This window comes from Ranitomeya imitator, chromosome 7, assembly GCF_032444005.1.
Source record: "Ranitomeya imitator isolate aRanImi1 chromosome 7, aRanImi1.pri, whole genome shotgun sequence".
Taxonomy (NCBI): domain Eukaryota; kingdom Metazoa; phylum Chordata; class Amphibia; order Anura; family Dendrobatidae; genus Ranitomeya; species Ranitomeya imitator.
This window is the reverse complement of record NC_091288.1, coordinates 123,776,602-123,793,830: the sequence shown is the minus strand read 5'-3', so window position 1 is coordinate 123,793,830 and position 17,229 is coordinate 123,776,602. Positions and strand designations below refer to the sequence as shown.

Sequence of the window (17,229 nt, the reverse complement as noted above, 5' to 3'; positions counted from 1 at the left end):
ACTTACCAACACCAGAGCATAATACCAATGCAGCACAGGACCCAGCAGACACCGCTAAGATAAATGTGGGGGCAGCACACATGCAAAATCTTGTAGTTTGCACCTGTGCTGCTTCCGCTTTCTTGTGGGGTCTGCGGCGTCTTATAATGCATTGGTAATGCATTGGTAAGTAAGGCTGATTTTCTTCTGTGTTGTACTCTGATAAGTGGCCTGATAGCTGTTTGTCTATGCATTGGTACATGCTATACCCATCAGTCCTCTGATCAGGGGGAATAGTGTAACAATTAGGCCGGTGTCACACTAGCGAGTTTTACGGACGTATGAGAGGCGCAAAAACTACGCATTGCACACGGACCAATGATTCTCTATGGGGCAGCTCCTATCTGCCGTATATTTCTCAGCCGTATTTTACGGGCGTAGAAAATCGCAGCATGCTGCGTTTGTCAGCGTATTTCGCAAAAAATCTGCCAATGAAAGTCAATGGGGGCAAGAAAAATACGGATTACACACGGACCATCAGTGTGACTTGCGAGAAATACGCAGCGGTGTTCTAGAGAAAAGCCGGCAATTCTGTCTGGTGTACAGTAAAATCACACTGACAGGTTTTATTAGGATAGAATAAATGTCTACACATAGTATAGGGATATATATATATATATATATATATATATATATATATATATCAGTGAGGCATATATATATATTTATATTTCATACAGCGCTAGATAGCAGAAAAGCCGGTAATTCAATTGCCGGCTTTTGCGATCTCCTTCTCAATCCCGACAGGATATGAGACATGGTTTACATACAGTAAACCATTTCATATCCCTTATTTTTGTACATATTCCTCATTAGTAATGTTACAAGTGTATGTGTGTAAAATTTGGGGGCTCTAGCTGTTAAAATAAAGGGTTAAATCACGGAAAAAATTGGCGTGGGCTTCCACGCAGTTTTCTCCACCAGAGTGGGTAAGCCAGTGACTGAGGGCAGATATTAATAGCCTGGAGAGGGGACGTGGTTATTGCCCCCCCACCCCCCTGGCTAAAAACATCTGCCCCCAGCCACCCCAGAAAAGGCACATCTGTAAGATGCGCCTATTCTGGCACTTAGCCTCTCTCTTCCCACTCCCCTGTAGTGGTGGGATATGGGGTAGTAAAGGGTTAATGTCACCTTGCTATTGTAAGGTGACATTAAGCCATGTTAATAATGGAGAGGCGTCAATAAGACACCTATCCATTAATCCAGTAGTAGTAAATGGTTAATAAAACACACACACATTATGAAAAAAGTATTTTATTGAAATAAAGACACAGGGTGTTGTAATAGTTTATTATACACTCAATCCAATTGAAGACCCTTGTCACCTGAAACAAAGTTAAAATAAAAAAACAACAATATCCCATACCTCTCCGATGCTCAGTCATGTCCCACGATGTAAATCCATCTGAAGGGGTTAAATAATTTTACAAGCAAGAGCCTGCTAATGCAGCTGCCCCTGCCTGTAATAACTGGGGAATGAATGGGAAGAATGGGAACATAGCTTCCTAGACTTGCGGTGCTGCGCCCCCTGCTGGTATAACCTCATATGAACTCGAGCGTGGGAATTTTTCTGAATATTTACACTTGTAACATTATTAATGAGGAATATGTACAAAAATAAGGACTATGAAATGGTTTACTGTATGTAAACCATGTCTCATATCCTGTCGGGTTTGAGAAGGAGATAGCAAAACCCGGCAATTGAATTACCGGCTTTTAAGCTATCTAGCTCTGTATTAAATACATATATATATATATATATATATATATATATATATATATACTAGATGGTGGCCCGATTCTAACGCATCGGGTATTCTAGAATATGTATGTATGTATATAGCAGCCACATAGTATATAGCACAGGCCACGTAGTATATAGGAGTACTTCGTGGCCTGTGGTATATACCATGTGGCTGCTATATACATACATACATATTGTAGAATACCCGATGCGTTAATATAGGCCACGCAGTAAATAACACAGCCCACGTAGTATATAACACAGCCCACACAGTATATAGTAGCCACGCGGTATATAGCAGCCACGCAGTATATAACACAGTCCACGTAGTATGCAACACTGGCCACGTAATATATAACACAGCCCACGTAATATATAGCAGAGCCCACATAGTATCTAACAGTGGCCACGTAGTATATAGCTTGCAGTATAGAACGCAGCCACTTAGTATATAACACTGCCCACGTAGTATATAGCAGCCATGTAGTATATAACACAGCCCACGCAGTATAGAACACAGCCCACATAGTATCTAACACTGGCCAGGTAGTATATAGCAGCCACACGGTATCTAACACAGCCCACGTAGTATTTAGCAGTGTGGGCACCATATCACTGTTAAAAAAAATAATTAAAATAAAAAATAGTTATATACTCACCCGCCGGCGGGATCCAGCAAACCTCTGGCGATGCGCGCCCGGCTGCCGCCATCTTTTGTTCCCAGGATGCATTGCGAAATTACCCAGATCACTTGGCTGTCTCGCGAGACCGCTAAGTCTTCTAGGTAATTTCGCAATGCATCTCTGGGAACGGAAGATGGCGTCCGGTGCAAGCGCATCGTCGGACTACGGAAGGTGAGAATAGCAAGTTTTTTGTTTTTTTATTATTTTTAACATTAGATCTTTTTACTATTGATGCTGCATAGGCAGCATCAATAGTAAAAACTTGGTTACACAGGGTTAATAGCGGCGGTAACGGAGTTACCGTTAGCATTAACCCTGTGTGAGCGGTGACTGGAGGGGAGTATGGAGCAGGCGCTGACTGCGGGGAGTATGGAGCGGGCGCAGGGCACTGACTGCAGGGGAGTAGGGAGGGACTAATCGGACTGTGGCCGTCGCTGATTGGTCGCGGCAGCCATGACAGGCAGCTGGCGAGACCAATCAGCAACTTGCATGTCCATGACAGACAGAGGCCACGACCAATGAATATCCGTGACAGACAGACAGAAGGACAGACGGAAGTGACCCTTAGACAATTATACAGTCATGGCCAAAAGTATTCACACCCCTGCAATTCTGTCAGATAATACTCAGTTTCTTCCTGAAAATGATTGCAAACACAAATTATTTGGTATTATTATCTTCATTTAATTTGTCTTAAATTAAAAAAACACAAAAAGAATTTTGTCCTAAAGCCAAATTGGGTATAATATCACACCAAACATAAAAAAGGGGGTGGACAAAGGTATTGGCACCCTTTGAAAAATCATGTGATGCTTCTCTAATTTGTGTAATTAACAGCACCTGTAACTTACCTGTGGCACCTAACAGGTGTTGGCAATAACTAAATCACACTTGCAGCCAGTTGACATGGATTAAAGTTGACTCAACCTCTGTCCTGTGTCCTTGTGTGTACCTCATTGAGCATGGAGAAAAGAAAGAAGACCAAAGAACTGTGTGAGGACTTGAGAAACCAAATTGTGAGGAAGCATGAGCAACCTCAAGGCTACAGGTCCATCTCCAAAGACCTGAATGTTCCTGTGTCTACCGTGCGCAGTGTCATCAAGAAATTTAAAGCCCATGGCACTGTGGATAACCTCTCTAGATGTGGACGGAAAAGAAAAATTGACAAGAAATTTCAACGCAAGATTGTGCGGATGTTGGATAAAGAACGTCGACTAACATCCAAACAAAACAAACACACCTAAGTATATCCCATATATAAGGCCATGAAGCAATATGCCAAATAAATCACCAAAGAAGAATCTCTTCATATACGGCCAGTAAAATAGACATAATCTTTATTAAATCTTTTAAAAACACATATAGCAGTACAACAGGTACATAACCACAGGCACAGGTAACAGTAGGTGGGACACCCCAGGTAATGACTCCAAAGTTAACAAGAATATATATAATACATATGATAACTTCACAAAAAATGTGATGCAACAATAAACACAGGTACCATGTCTGACAACTGTGTGACCATGCAATCTTCAGGCACGGAACAGAAGATAGTAAAAATACAAGTGTATAAGAAGTCAGTACTAAGACATATTTACCAAGGAGCACTCCTGAGGACCCACCACACCCGACGCGCGTTTCGCACGGAAATGCTTCGTCCAGGGGTGGTTGGGTGCTGGCCAGCTATGTTAATATATTCCCTATGGACCAATAAGATGAGCGCACTAATCAAACGAATAATGGATACCTACTGTGTAGAAGACACACATAACACACACATGGGTCGCCAAGGTACCGGAAGTGGATCGCCGCAATAGTATAGGCGCATACGTATGCAGCCGCCGTGTAACAAAGAATGAGAACCGCTGGCGTCATATCTGGCGCGCATCCACCAATCATCAGGACGCGACTCCTAGGAACTACACGCCACCCTATACAACGGCGCATGACCGGAAACGCCCATATACAGCAGCACCGCAGACCCATAACACATAAGGTGACAGACCACTGACATCACATCCGGTATGCGCCCTGTACTAAATAAACGCGACTCCTAAGAACTACTAACTGCCACACCTTGCCTACGGATGACATACGGATCACTGTTTTGGGATAATTTCTGCGTATTACGCATGTAAAATATGGACTGTATTTCCCTACGCTGAATGTGACTCCGGCCTTATAGTTTCATTTTGGGGGGTCTCTAGGACGCAAGGTCAGCATTTATTAAACCAAAATTCTGAGAATGCAGTTGCACAACATAGAGGAGAACATTAGTTAGAGCCGTGTCTGATCATTTCACCTACCTGATGTGTTTTGGACCTTGAGGACATTTTTTTGTTCTTTTCATTGTGGCATTTGAGGATCTATACCTTTTTGTCTGTTGATATCCTGTGTGAGAACTTATTTTTCTAATGTGACAAGTTTTATTCTTCAATGGACCATTTTAAGATATCTTAGCTGTTCATTTTTCGGGTTCATACTGCAGACTTCAGTGCTGCTAGCACCATACTGAGGGGAGACTCAGCCGGCCATATAACTCGGACAGGATTTGCAACATAGTGCTTGGATTGGCTGTGGACTCACCTGAGCGTGACCGCTGCATAGAAATACACGCTGTCACACTTCTGTTGGGAGAGCCAACAGCCAGTCCGAACATGGTGTTGTGATCCTTGCCTGATTTATTCTACTGTGTTACTCTCCCCTTATCCTAAGCTCCATTTGATTTCTAACAGTTTGGCTGTCCCTGTATGTTGACTGGAAACGGAGAACCTAAAGGTCAGATGTCATTTGCCCAGGTTTCCTCTCTGGAACTTGAAGCAGCAGCGATTTGTTAGCTTCTGTACTGCCTTGAAATGTCTGTCAGAGTTTGAGCCAAGTGTCACCTTACTGTGATTGTATTCTTTCACATGAGAGAATTGTATCACAGGTGCGGAGGAGATGGAGAACTCAATTTCCCGATCTACTCCATTGTCTGAGTCCGTGGATGTTGGACTGCAGTTGGATGACATCTGAGTGCAGTCTGATGTGTCACATGAGCCACTCGCACCATGCTGAGATTTTTTTTTCTCATGCTGAATAGGCAAAGGAAAAAAATTGCAGACCTGCATTGCCCCATAGAATATTGGTCCGAGACAGCTATCCGGTAAAAGATCACATAGCACTGAGCCGTGTTATAAACTCATGTGAATGAGTGCATAGGAAGATAGTTCAAGGCAGACATGCTGCTCAAGGAATTTGGAGGAGAATGGGATATGATAGACTCAACCAGAAGCAAACCATGCAGAAAAAGTAATGCTTCCAGTAGCAGAAGATGAATGTTATATTTTGCCATCTTCAACACAGTTGTGCCTATTGTTTATCTTACTGAACAGGCCATCGTAAAGGGAATCTGTCAGCAGGTTTTGTTATGTAATCTCAGTGAAGGAGCATGTAGGGACAGAGAGCCTGATTCCAGCAATGTGTCACTTACTGGACTGCTTTGTGTAGTTTTGATAGAATCCCTCTTTTCTGCTGTAGACGTAGCAGTGGTCAGAATGCTGAGCTGTGTATAGCCCCAATCAGTGATGACTGACTTGCATGTGACCTAGTCCTGTAGTGATAATCTCATTCTGATAAAACACTGATTGTATTGAAACTACAGCACACAGCGTACTAAGTCACACATCCCTGGAATCAGGATCTCTGCCCCTACATTATGCTGTTCCAATATTAAGTGTGGAAAACCTGCTGACAAATTCCCTTTGCATGTTTGTCTTCTCCCCTCTTCAATAGACAGGTAATTAGTAAGGTATGGACGTGCTTCTCTTTACATTCTGTTATTACTTGATTGCTTATCAGTTGTTTTCCCAGAAGTCTTCCGTTTGTCCTCTTCATACTAGTGCAGATCAGTATCCATTTGTTCACCCTTCCACACTATTCTTATGATGTAAAGCAAAACTTAGCTAAAGTGCTAAAAATGTGATTGTTTTAAGTTCCTTCTTTTTTCTTTTCCTAGAAAAATAATGAAAGTCACACTGCTATAAGATCTCCACAACTTGCAAGGAGTAAGGATGCAACTACTGAGGCAGCTGCTGTAACTCCTGATATTCAGGAGGGTAGTTCTGCCAATGCAGAAATGGATGTCCAAGATGACGGCCTCCAATCACAGGAGAACTCCGAGGGTCCTAGCTCTCGCCCAGAAGACACTGAGAATTAGTTACACAATGGACACTGGATGAAAAGAGAGGGACCTTTTAGGAAATTGCTCAGCTTGCATAATTAGTTAGCAGGAGAAAGAAAAATACTGTTCTCACTAATAAATTTAACTTTATTTTTTTATACTTTAATAAAATACAAAAAATGTAAGTCACAGTGACCAGTAGAAGCCCTCGTAAGTGTCGTCCAGTGTGTAAATGAATGCAGCCTTCATAATGGAACAACATGAATTATAGGGACACAGGTTTTATCCAATGGAATGGTTATTTATTAGCATGCTTCATACTGTACAATAGACGCACTGCACTGTACGTGTTATATCCCCCACAAGTAGATAAAAAGCCAAAAAGAATCATCATTGTGTAGCTTCAATATCAAACATAGGAGGTTAGCAAACAGACATTACTACATTGTTTTGTTCTGATTGATTGATGTATAATAGTAGTATATGTAAAGAAAAATCTGGCACTCACCATCCATTAAAATCTTCCTTTATTCGTGAAGGTTAAAATATGGCAGCAGGCTGAGATTGCAACTCAAGGACAACAGCCTTTTCACATTCCTCTGTGCTTCAACGCAGGACCTGTTGGAGTGCAAAACGGCCGTCATCCTTACTGAGTTGCAGTCTCAGCCTTCTGCCATATTTTAACCTTCACGGATTAAGGAAGATTTTAAAGGAAGGTGAGTGCATGCTTTTTCTTACCTCATATTCCACTATATTTGTATGTTTTTTTTCCTGGCACGCGAGATCCTGCTGCTTGGAAGGCTGTCCTATGATTCTCTAAGACAAGGCGAGTGGTGGTGCTGGTTTTTCTATCTCAGAATACTACCTATTTTAAATACTTTGTGCTTGTTTGGATTTCTGGAAAATCTATACCTGGTAAAATGATTTCTGTCCAAATGTCCAGTGGTAATGAGCTGATTTATTTATTTAACGCAATGTTGCATTGGTGGACTTCCATTGTTTTATATCAGCTCAAATCCAAGCTTCAGTAGGGAATATTATTGATTGTAGTGATAAGGAAACCTTAATGATTTAGTTCTAGTATATTTATTTTCTAATAGTTTAGATCTGTGATTTTATCTTAAAAATAGAAAACTTCTGAAGTGAAATATTTTGTTGGGGGTTGGACTTTTTACAATTTATTGAATTGGTGTGTTAAGATAATTTCTTCTTAGTACTTTTTAGATTTTTTTGTATAATCTAAAAGCAAATGTGTGCAGGTCTTACATTTATAATGGAATTTCATGATGCCTTGACAGATCCACCACTGACACAGAACTGACCCCACTGACTTAGAAGTGGGTCTGTCAGATTCCACAGAGAGATCTGCTGCTTTTCATTGAAAAAAATGAGACCTAAAAGTGCAATGCTATTTTTATGCCAACTGTGTAAAAAATGAGTGACAATCAGAGCTTTAGTGCATAAACTGCACAAGTAGGGCTCTGTGTACACTGCCTTATTCCTCAGATCCAGACTACAGCACCCATATAAATCTGAGTGCATACTGTACCTCTGATTGCCTTCTTTAGATTTTTTTTGCATACATGTGCATAGGTATCTCACAAATTATTTCTGAATGTATGAGAAAATCTGTTGGCCATGTTACAGCACATAACATGACACTGCTTGGACTCCTTTCATCTGCTGGTGTGGGAACATTGACTTTTTTTAAAGGATCATATTCACATTGTATTTGAGATCTAAGGTGACAAGTTTAATGGAAGGAAGGGAAAAAACTAGGATGACTGCTTAGGCCACTTATTGGCTCTGTGACCATGATTATTAGTGGTTCCACTTCAATTTTAGGGACAGTTTTGCATTTTAACATTTTTCATTATCCATCTATTTTTCTTTTTTTTTTTTATAGAGGGTTTGTCTTTGTAAGCTTGTTGAAAATGGTGTTCTGGTCTGTGATACTATATGATTGCAACTTTGTGTGATGGTGCACTGCCATTTTACCTTTAAAATAATAAGGCTGCAATGTGAGAAGTCACCGTGGAGCCCCATGGAGCATTAGGCTTGCATATTTTCTTAAAAATCCACATTAATACAGTCTGCATGTTTTTCATCAATAAAGCAGTGTCTAAAAGTTGTATCTTGTGTCTACTCAGGATATCTCATTTGTTCTTTATAAAATAAGATCTGAAGTTTTTAAAGGATACCCGTCCCTAGATTTGCAGCCATAAACTACTACCATGATGTCGTACTGTTGGGGAGCACTATTTTTGTTATTGCAATAAAGATGTTCTTTGGTGTCTCAATTAGGCAGCACATCTTTCTACACAAGGCCCTTTCAAGTTTCCATTTTTATACAATATACAAACATAATTTATAAAACAGGATGCCCTGTATGTATATTACCTCAGAAGAGTCATGATGTTCAGTCCTGGGTTTCTGAGTGGCAATGCAGTCCTTGCTTCATCAACTTTCTATAGGCTGGGATGTGTCTTTGCAAGCCTCAATACATTTTTAGTTGGTGATGCATATAACATTTCTCACTTAAGAGATTTACCGGGAAGAGAAAAAAAAACTAAAGGAAATGTTATTACTAGTGATGGGTGAGCACTAGTGATGAGCGAGTATACTCGTTGCTGGGGTTTTCCCGAGCACACTTGGGTGGTCTCCGAGTATGTGTTAGGCCGGCGTCACACACAGCGTATGAAAATACGGTCCATATATTACGGCCGTAATACGCTGAAAAGTCCCCAAAATAGTGGTCCGTAGCTCCTCCTTAGGCAGGGTGTGGCAGCGTTTTTTGCGCATGGCATCCTCCGTATGTATTCCGTATGGCATCCATACTGCGTGTTTTTATCGCAGGCTATACAAGGGATCCATGTGTAAAAAAAAAAAAACATATATACTGTCTATATATATATATATATATATATATATATATATATATATATATGTCAGTAGACACATATATGTATATATAATATTACTTCATACAGCGCGATATAGCAGAAAGCCGGTAATTCAATTACCGGCTTTTGCTATCTCCTTCCTAAAACCGACATGATATGAGACATGGTTTACATACAGTAAACCATCTCATATCCCCATTTTTTTTGCATATTCCACACTACTAATGTTAGTAGTGTGTATGTGCAAAATTTGGGCATTCTAGCTATTAAAGGGTTAAATGGCGGACAAAATTGGCGTGGGCTCCCGCACAATTTTCTCCACCAGAGTAGTAAAGCCAGTGACTGAGGGCAGATATTAATAGCCTGGAGAGGGTCCATGGTTATTGGCCCCCCCTGGCTAAAAACATCTGCCCCCAGCCACCCCAGAAAAAGCACATCTGGAAGATGCACCTATTCTGGCACTTGGCCACTCTCTTCCCATTCCCGTTGTAAGACTCATGCTGGTGTGGTAGTTGGAGGCAGGTATATCTCGCCCAGGTGTTTGTCCTATGTGAATTAGGCCACTCAGTATCTTCAGGGTGCTAATGGGTTAATAAGTGCAGGAATAAAAGATGACCAGCTGGGGGTTTCCAGCGTCAGCCTGGGGCACACAGATTGCCTGTCTGTGTGAGACAAACGTGAGTGAGAGCTATGTTCAAGAATTGTGTAATGTTAGCTGGGTGGGAGAAGCCCCCTCAGCTGTTGAGATAGCAACGTGTTGGTTTAGTTAGCGCCGGACAGGCTAGGATTTATTTTTATGCTTTGTTTTATCTATGTTGCTTTCACGTTAATAAATCTGACCTGAGGTCAGCCTGCTCAGAAACCTGCTGTACGCCTCAGATTCAATGCACAAACCACGTGGCCTTTGACCCCAGCAAAGGCGATCCCAGATTGTTGTGTCACACCGTGTAGCGGTGGGATATGGGGTAATGAAGGGTTATTAATCCAATACTAGTAAAGGATTAAAAAAAAAAACACAAACACATTATTAAAAATTATTTTAATGAAAAAATCACAAAGGTTGTAATAATTTATTCTACGCTCAATCCACTCACTGAAGACCCTCGATCTGTATCTAAAAAAAAAAAATAAACCAACAATATACATACCTTCCGAAGATCTGTAAGGTCCAACGATGTAAATCCATCTGAAGGGGTTAAAATATTTTGCAGCCACGAGCTCCGCTAATGCAGCTGCTCATGGCTGCAAAACCCCGGAGAATGAAGGTAAAGTAGGTCAATGACCTATATTTACCTTCATTTGCGGTGAGGCGCCCTCTGCTGGTTGTCCCTAGATCGTGGGAACTTTCCTAGAAAGCTCCCAGGCATGAGATCATAAGAGGGCGACCTCTGCTGGTTGTCCTCATATGAACTCGAGCCAGGGAGCTTTCTCTCCTTCAAACCACATATCCATGCCCTTTCCACTTCCTGCCGACTTCAACTCAAAAATATTTCACAAATCCGTTCATTCCTCAACCATGAATCTGCAAAAACCCTAGTCCATGCCCTCATCATCTCTTGCCTTGACTACTGCAACCTCCTGCTCTGTGGCCTCCCTTCTAACACTCTCGCACCCCTCCAATCTATTCTAAACTCTGCTGCCCGACTAATCCACCTGTCCCCCCGCTATTCCCCATCCTCTCCCCTCTGTCAATCCTTTCACTGGCTCCCCATTGCCCAGAGACTCCAGTACAAAACCCTAACCATGACGTACAAAGCCATCCACAACCTGTCTCCTCCATACATCTGTGACCTAGTCTCCCGGTACTTACCTACACGCAACCTCCGATGCTCACAAGATCTCCTACTCTACTCCCCTCTTATCTCCTCTTCCCACAATCGCATACAAGATTTCTCTCGTGTATCACCCCTACTCTGGAACCCTCTACCACAACACATCAGACTCGCCTACCATCGAAACCTTCAAAAAGAACCTGAAGACCCACCTCTTCCGACAAGCCTACAACCTGCAGTAATCACTGATCGACCAAACCGCTGCATGACCAGCTCTATCCTCGCTTACTGTATTCTCACCCATCCTTTGTAGATTGTGAGCCTTCGCGGGCAGGGTCCTCACTCCTCCTGTACCAGTTATGACTTGTATTGTTTAAGATTATTGTACTTGTTTTATTATGTATACCCCTCCTCACATGTAAAGCGCCATGGAATAAATGGCGCTATAACAATAAATAATAATCCGTATTTTTGGGGCTTCCATAGACTTTAATTGGCGTTTTATTTGCGCAATACGGTGACAAACGCAGCATGCTGCGATTTTCTACGGCCGTAGAAAGCCGTATAATACTGATCAGTAAAATACGGCAGATAGGAGCAGGGGCATAGAGAATAATTGTGCCGTATATTATGCGAGTTTTACGGACGTAGTTTCTGCGCTCTTACGTCCGTAAAACTCGCAAGTGTGACGCCGGCCTTAGGAGATTTAGTTTTTATCCCTGCAGCTGAATGATATACAGCTACTAGCCAGCCTGAGTACATGTGACGGTTGCCTGATTGATAGGGAGTCCCCACATGTATTCAAGCTGTCTAGTAGCTGTAAATACTCGGAGATCACCCAAGCAACGAGTATACTCGCTCATCACTAGTGAGCACTAAAATGCTTGAGTCGAGCAAATTAGAATACTCAGGTACTCTGACAGAACAACGAGCCCAATGTAAGTCTATGGGAAACCTGAGCATTTTTACTGTGATCCCCCCGGGGGTCCTTTTAAGGTCTGAAAATGATGGAAACGTTGCTCAAATGACACGGGAACATCATGGGGATCGCCCCTGGAAGCATTTCTGACTCCTTGGTGACAGCTGTAAGCAATGTTGTCAGAGTTTCACGCCATTTTTACAGGTGCACCAAAAAATATACAAAAATGAAACCAAAATGGAATTTGCTGGGAAATATGTTAAGGAACATCCTTTCCAGGGTAATGACTTGTATATAAGGCAAAATAATTAACCCTAGACCAAAATGTTCCTCCACCACTTTGGCTATGTTCACACGCAGCGTTTTTGATGCGTTTTTCAACTTTAACATTGCTTTCAACCAATACAAATGCATTTACTGGGAAATGTCATTGTAACATTTAACAACCCTAGCTGGCAGTGTGGTGTGTGACACATAAGGAGACACTTCTTGTTTCATTTATGAAGGAGGGACTCAGTCTTAAATTCTCAAAGCCTATTTTTAGGGGCATCAGGCGGCATTAATATTCTTAAAGGGCTATTATTAAACAGTGGGTCTCCTATACTGTCATTGCCTATGCAGTAAGTGGCTGGGCCGCCAAAAATTACGACGCACCCCAATACCCCTTTCACAAGAGGTACAGGAGGGCTTCCTGAAAAAATGTTGCATTGAATGCAAGGCCTGCCCTGCTATCAAGTCATATGCACCCCAAGAATCCTTTGAACCCAGGTACTGGATGGCCACAGGAAAACCCACTTCACATTCTTCAATTGATCCTGCCATACTGTTTCCTTATGCATTGAATGCAAGGGCCGCCTTGACCCAAATTTGCACGCACCCCAAACCCCCTTGGAAGAAACATGGAGTAAAAAAGAAACTCCCATTACAAAGGAGCGAGTCTCCTAGACTCGTAATGCCCATACACTAAGTGCATAGGCTGCCAAAAATTTCTCCATGGGGGTACATTTTTTAAAAAATATTTTATTGGGATCATAGACACCCTTGCCAAAAAATTGACTGTAGCAGCACAGAACATGTTAACTCTGGTGATCTAGTGGCGGTGGATGAGACGTGGAGGAAGGCCTTATTAAAAACTAGGCCCAATTTAAAGGAGCGGGTCTCCTAGACTTGTAATGCCCATCCTCTAAGTGCTTGGGCTGACAAACATTTCCCCCTGAGGGAGTAAAAAAATTTTTCTTTAAAATTATTAACGGGCATCATAAAATCACCCTTTGCACAAAAATTTAGTTACTTTTGCATCACGGAATATGTTCACCATGGTGTTCTAGTGGATGTGGAGGATTAGGAGGAGAATAACACCAAATAGACCAAATCAGGAAGTGTATACCCATGTGCGGTTGTGAAGAGGTACATGAGAATACACCTCCACAAAAAAGACAATGTATTTGAGGTTATGTTTTGCTGTTTTCATTTGGTGGTGGACAGAAGTCTTGCCCACTCCAGCCCTTGTTCATTTTTATAAGAGTCAGCCTGTCAGCATTTTCAGTTGACAGGCGTATGCGCTTATCAGTTACAATTCCACCTGCGGCACTAAAAGCCTGCTCTGACAGAACGCTAGCAGCAGGGCAGGCCAGTACCTCCAAGGCATAGAGAGCCAGTTCATGCTACGTGTCCAGCTTGGATACCCAATAATTAAAAGGCACAGAGGAATCCTGGAGGACGTTTGTACGATCAGCAAGGTACTCCCTCAGCATCTTCCCAAACATTGCACTTCTTGTGACAGCACCCCTCGCCTCTGTGCTGGCGCGATGGGAGGGTCTGAGAAAGCTGTCCCAGAACTTTGCGATTGTTCCCCTGCCTGAGCTGGATTGTACTTCTGTCTCGCTCGCTTGAACTCCTTGGTTGTACAATAAACTCTGACATCTGCCAGTGTTCTCAGATGGGATTTTTTCCCAGTAATTCTGCTACAAGGGCCCTGTGGTACTGCACCATTTTAGTACACCTGTCTTCCTCTGGAAGAAAAGATTGAAAGTTCTCCTTGTACCCTGCTTCTAGAAGTGTCACCAACCAGTTATGAGTGTCACCGAAAATTTTAATAATGCGAGGGTCACAGGAAATGCAGCACAACACAAAGTCAGCCTGCGTGCAAGGCTGCTAACAGGCAAGAATTCCGTATCCTCACCAACAGGACGACTGACCATGCTGTCCTCATCCTCTGTCCTCAGGCCATCCACGCTGAACAGATGGTGTGACAGCCGTGCTTGTAGTACCATCTATAGCGCTTGAAAGTAATTCCTGTTCTTCCTCCTCTTCCTCATTGTCTACCAATCCACATTGGGATGACATGAGGCTGGGCTGAGTGTAATCACCCTGTATGGTTCCTTGCTCCATGTCCTCGGGCTCCGCCTGCAATGCATTCTCTTTAACTGTGAGCAGAGAGGTTTTCAGAATGCAGAGAAGCGGGATGCTGATGCTAATTCTGGCATCATCACTGCTCACCATCTTGGTGCAGTCCTCAAAGATTTGGAGGATGGCATGTCTGACATCCATGTCCACTCCTGAGGTCTTATGTGTGGGGTCTAAACTGAATAACGACGGCCTTATTGATGCTGGTAGTCAACATCTGCCCTCTTCTGCTCACAAATCCTTTCCAACATATGCAGTGTAGAGTTCAAACGTGTGGGGACATCACACACCAGTCGGTGAGCCGGAAGATGCAAATGCTGTTGAAGCACGTCAAGGGTGGCTGAAGCTGTAGCTGACTTTCTAAAATGGGCAGACAGGCAGCGTACTTTCACTAGCAGATCCGGCAGCTGCGGGTAGCTTTTGAGAAATGTTGAACAACGAGGTTAAACACATGGACCAAGCAAGGTACGTGTGTGTGAGCTCACCTTGCCTCAGAGCCGCCACCAGGTTCCGGTCATTGTCACACATGACCATGCCAGGCTGTAGGTTCAGCAGTGTCAGCCAAAAATCTGACGGCTCTTTCAGCACTGTCCACAACTCTTCAGCATTGTGCGGTTTGTCACCTAAGTAGATGGGCTCCAGCACAGCTTGTTGCCACTTGGCTGAAGCAGTGCTTCCAGCTTTTGACTGACATGCTCATTTTCAGAGATGGAGGCTGAAGAGGAGAAGTGCAACATAACACCATCTGTAAAAAAGCTGAATTTGAAAAGAGGATGGCTTCTACAAATGGATGATGATCCTAAACACATCAAAATCCATAATAGTCTACCTCAAAAGGTGCAAGCTGAAGGTTTAATAATGGCCCTCACTGTTTCTTAATCTGAACATCAGTGAAAATCTGTGGCTAGACCTCAAAATAGCAGTGCATGCAAGATAACCCAAGAATCTCACAGAAGCTGTAGGGCCCAGAATCCTCAGCATTGGGAGGATGTGTTCCAGCTGAAGGTCCAACTGGGTCCCGGCTTCCACTATGTTAACCCAGTGTGCCGTCAGTGAGATGTACCATCCCTGCACAAAAGCACTTGTCCACGAGTCCATGGTTAGGTGGACTTTCCCAGTAACAGCACTGTTTAAGGCATGGGTAATGTTATGGGACACGTGCTTGTGTAATGCCGATACGGCACACCGGGAGAAATAGTGGTGACTGAGGACCGAGTACCTTGGAATGGCCGCTGCCATCAGGTTGTGGAAAGCTTTCATCTCAGAGAACCTAAAAGGCAACATTTTGAGCACAAGTAGACGAGAAATGTGTGAATTTTGTTACCTGCAGACAGTTCCTGGAGCCTGGCCCACAAAGTCAGGTGCTTTGCTGCCATGTGCTTGATTATGCTGATGGTGGTCAGGCTGGTAGTTTTACTACCCCTGCTGATGCAGGCATGGTAGGTGCTGCAAATGACTTGGTTGGGGTTATTGTCAGAGTCTTTAAAAAATAACCAGACTTGTGAAGATCTAACAGTTGGAATGGCAAATTCCGTCATGTTGGTGTAACGGGGAACGGATACACGCCTTCTGTCTGCGGCCACCACACTGCTTCCTGCCGTTGGGATGCTATGCCTCCTTATCCATATGTGCTGCTGTCCTCACTCTGCATGTCCTCCTGCCAGGTTGGGTCAGTTACTATGTCATCCACCACCTCGTCTTCCATATCCGCACCCTGCTCCTCCTCCTGACTTTCTGGAAATTGTCTCATCGTCCACCTCTTGTGACACTTTCCCACCATCGCCTTCGTGTGACCGTGGCTGCTCAAATCTTTGGGCATCACTACATGTGATCTCATCTTGCCCCACTTCAAGTTGACCAGCGGAGGGTCCGGAATCTTTTAAGGGAAAAGTGAACAGCTCTTCGGAGTGTCCAAGTGTGTGATCAGTTGTCTCAGAGCACTCAGCATGGTGTGAGGAAGGAGGGTCAAGGTGAGTAATATGCGGTCCACACTCATGGCTACTCATACTTGACCGTGTGGAAGAAGTGGTGGTGGTGGCTAAGTGACTGGAAGCGTTATCCGCTATCCAACCAACAACCGTTTCACACTGCTCTATCTTCAATAGTTCAATAACTGGGACAGGAAGGTCGAGTGAGATGTGGGTCTTTGTTGTGGCCCACTTTCAGCTTGGCCAAGGCCTCGTGCTCTGCAGGCACCTTCAGCATCACGTCCACTTCCCCGTCCCCCCTTGAATTGCCCATTTTAAATGGACTACTGAAATATTTTAAAAGTTCAATACAAATGGATTAATTTTGAGAAAACTTATATGTGATCAGTGTGCCAAAAAAACACCCTTTTAGTTCAATGGAATGTTGGTAATTTTTTTATTTTGTTTTTAACAAATTTTATTCATCACTAAGGTAAGACACACCAAAACCAGTTCAAAGGAACACTCAAACGCAACAACCACAATATTCAATATGTGGTCTTTTTTATTTTTTGAAAAGACAATTACTGTCACAAAGTAGGCTAACAATGCAAAAAAATGTGGAATGGATGCCTGAAAAGCAAGTAATTGGAGACCACAAATAGGGCATCTGACTGAGATAGCAGACTGT

The 17,229-nt window shown here is 43.0% G+C and overlaps 1 protein-coding gene across 1 annotated transcript in view; it reads left to right on the top strand.

The window, feature by feature from the left end:
- Positions 1-8,763, top strand: part of MFSD6 (major facilitator superfamily domain containing 6) — a 423,265-nt gene extending 414,502 nt beyond the window's left edge. The window contains exon 7 of the mRNA XM_069733788.1: positions 6,467-8,763. Within this exon, the coding sequence (XP_069589889.1) occupies positions 6,467-6,667 (201 nt within the window). The 3' untranslated portion in view covers positions 6,668-8,763. The remainder of the gene's footprint in view (positions 1-6,466) is intronic.
- Positions 8,764-17,229: the final 8,466 nt, after the last annotated feature.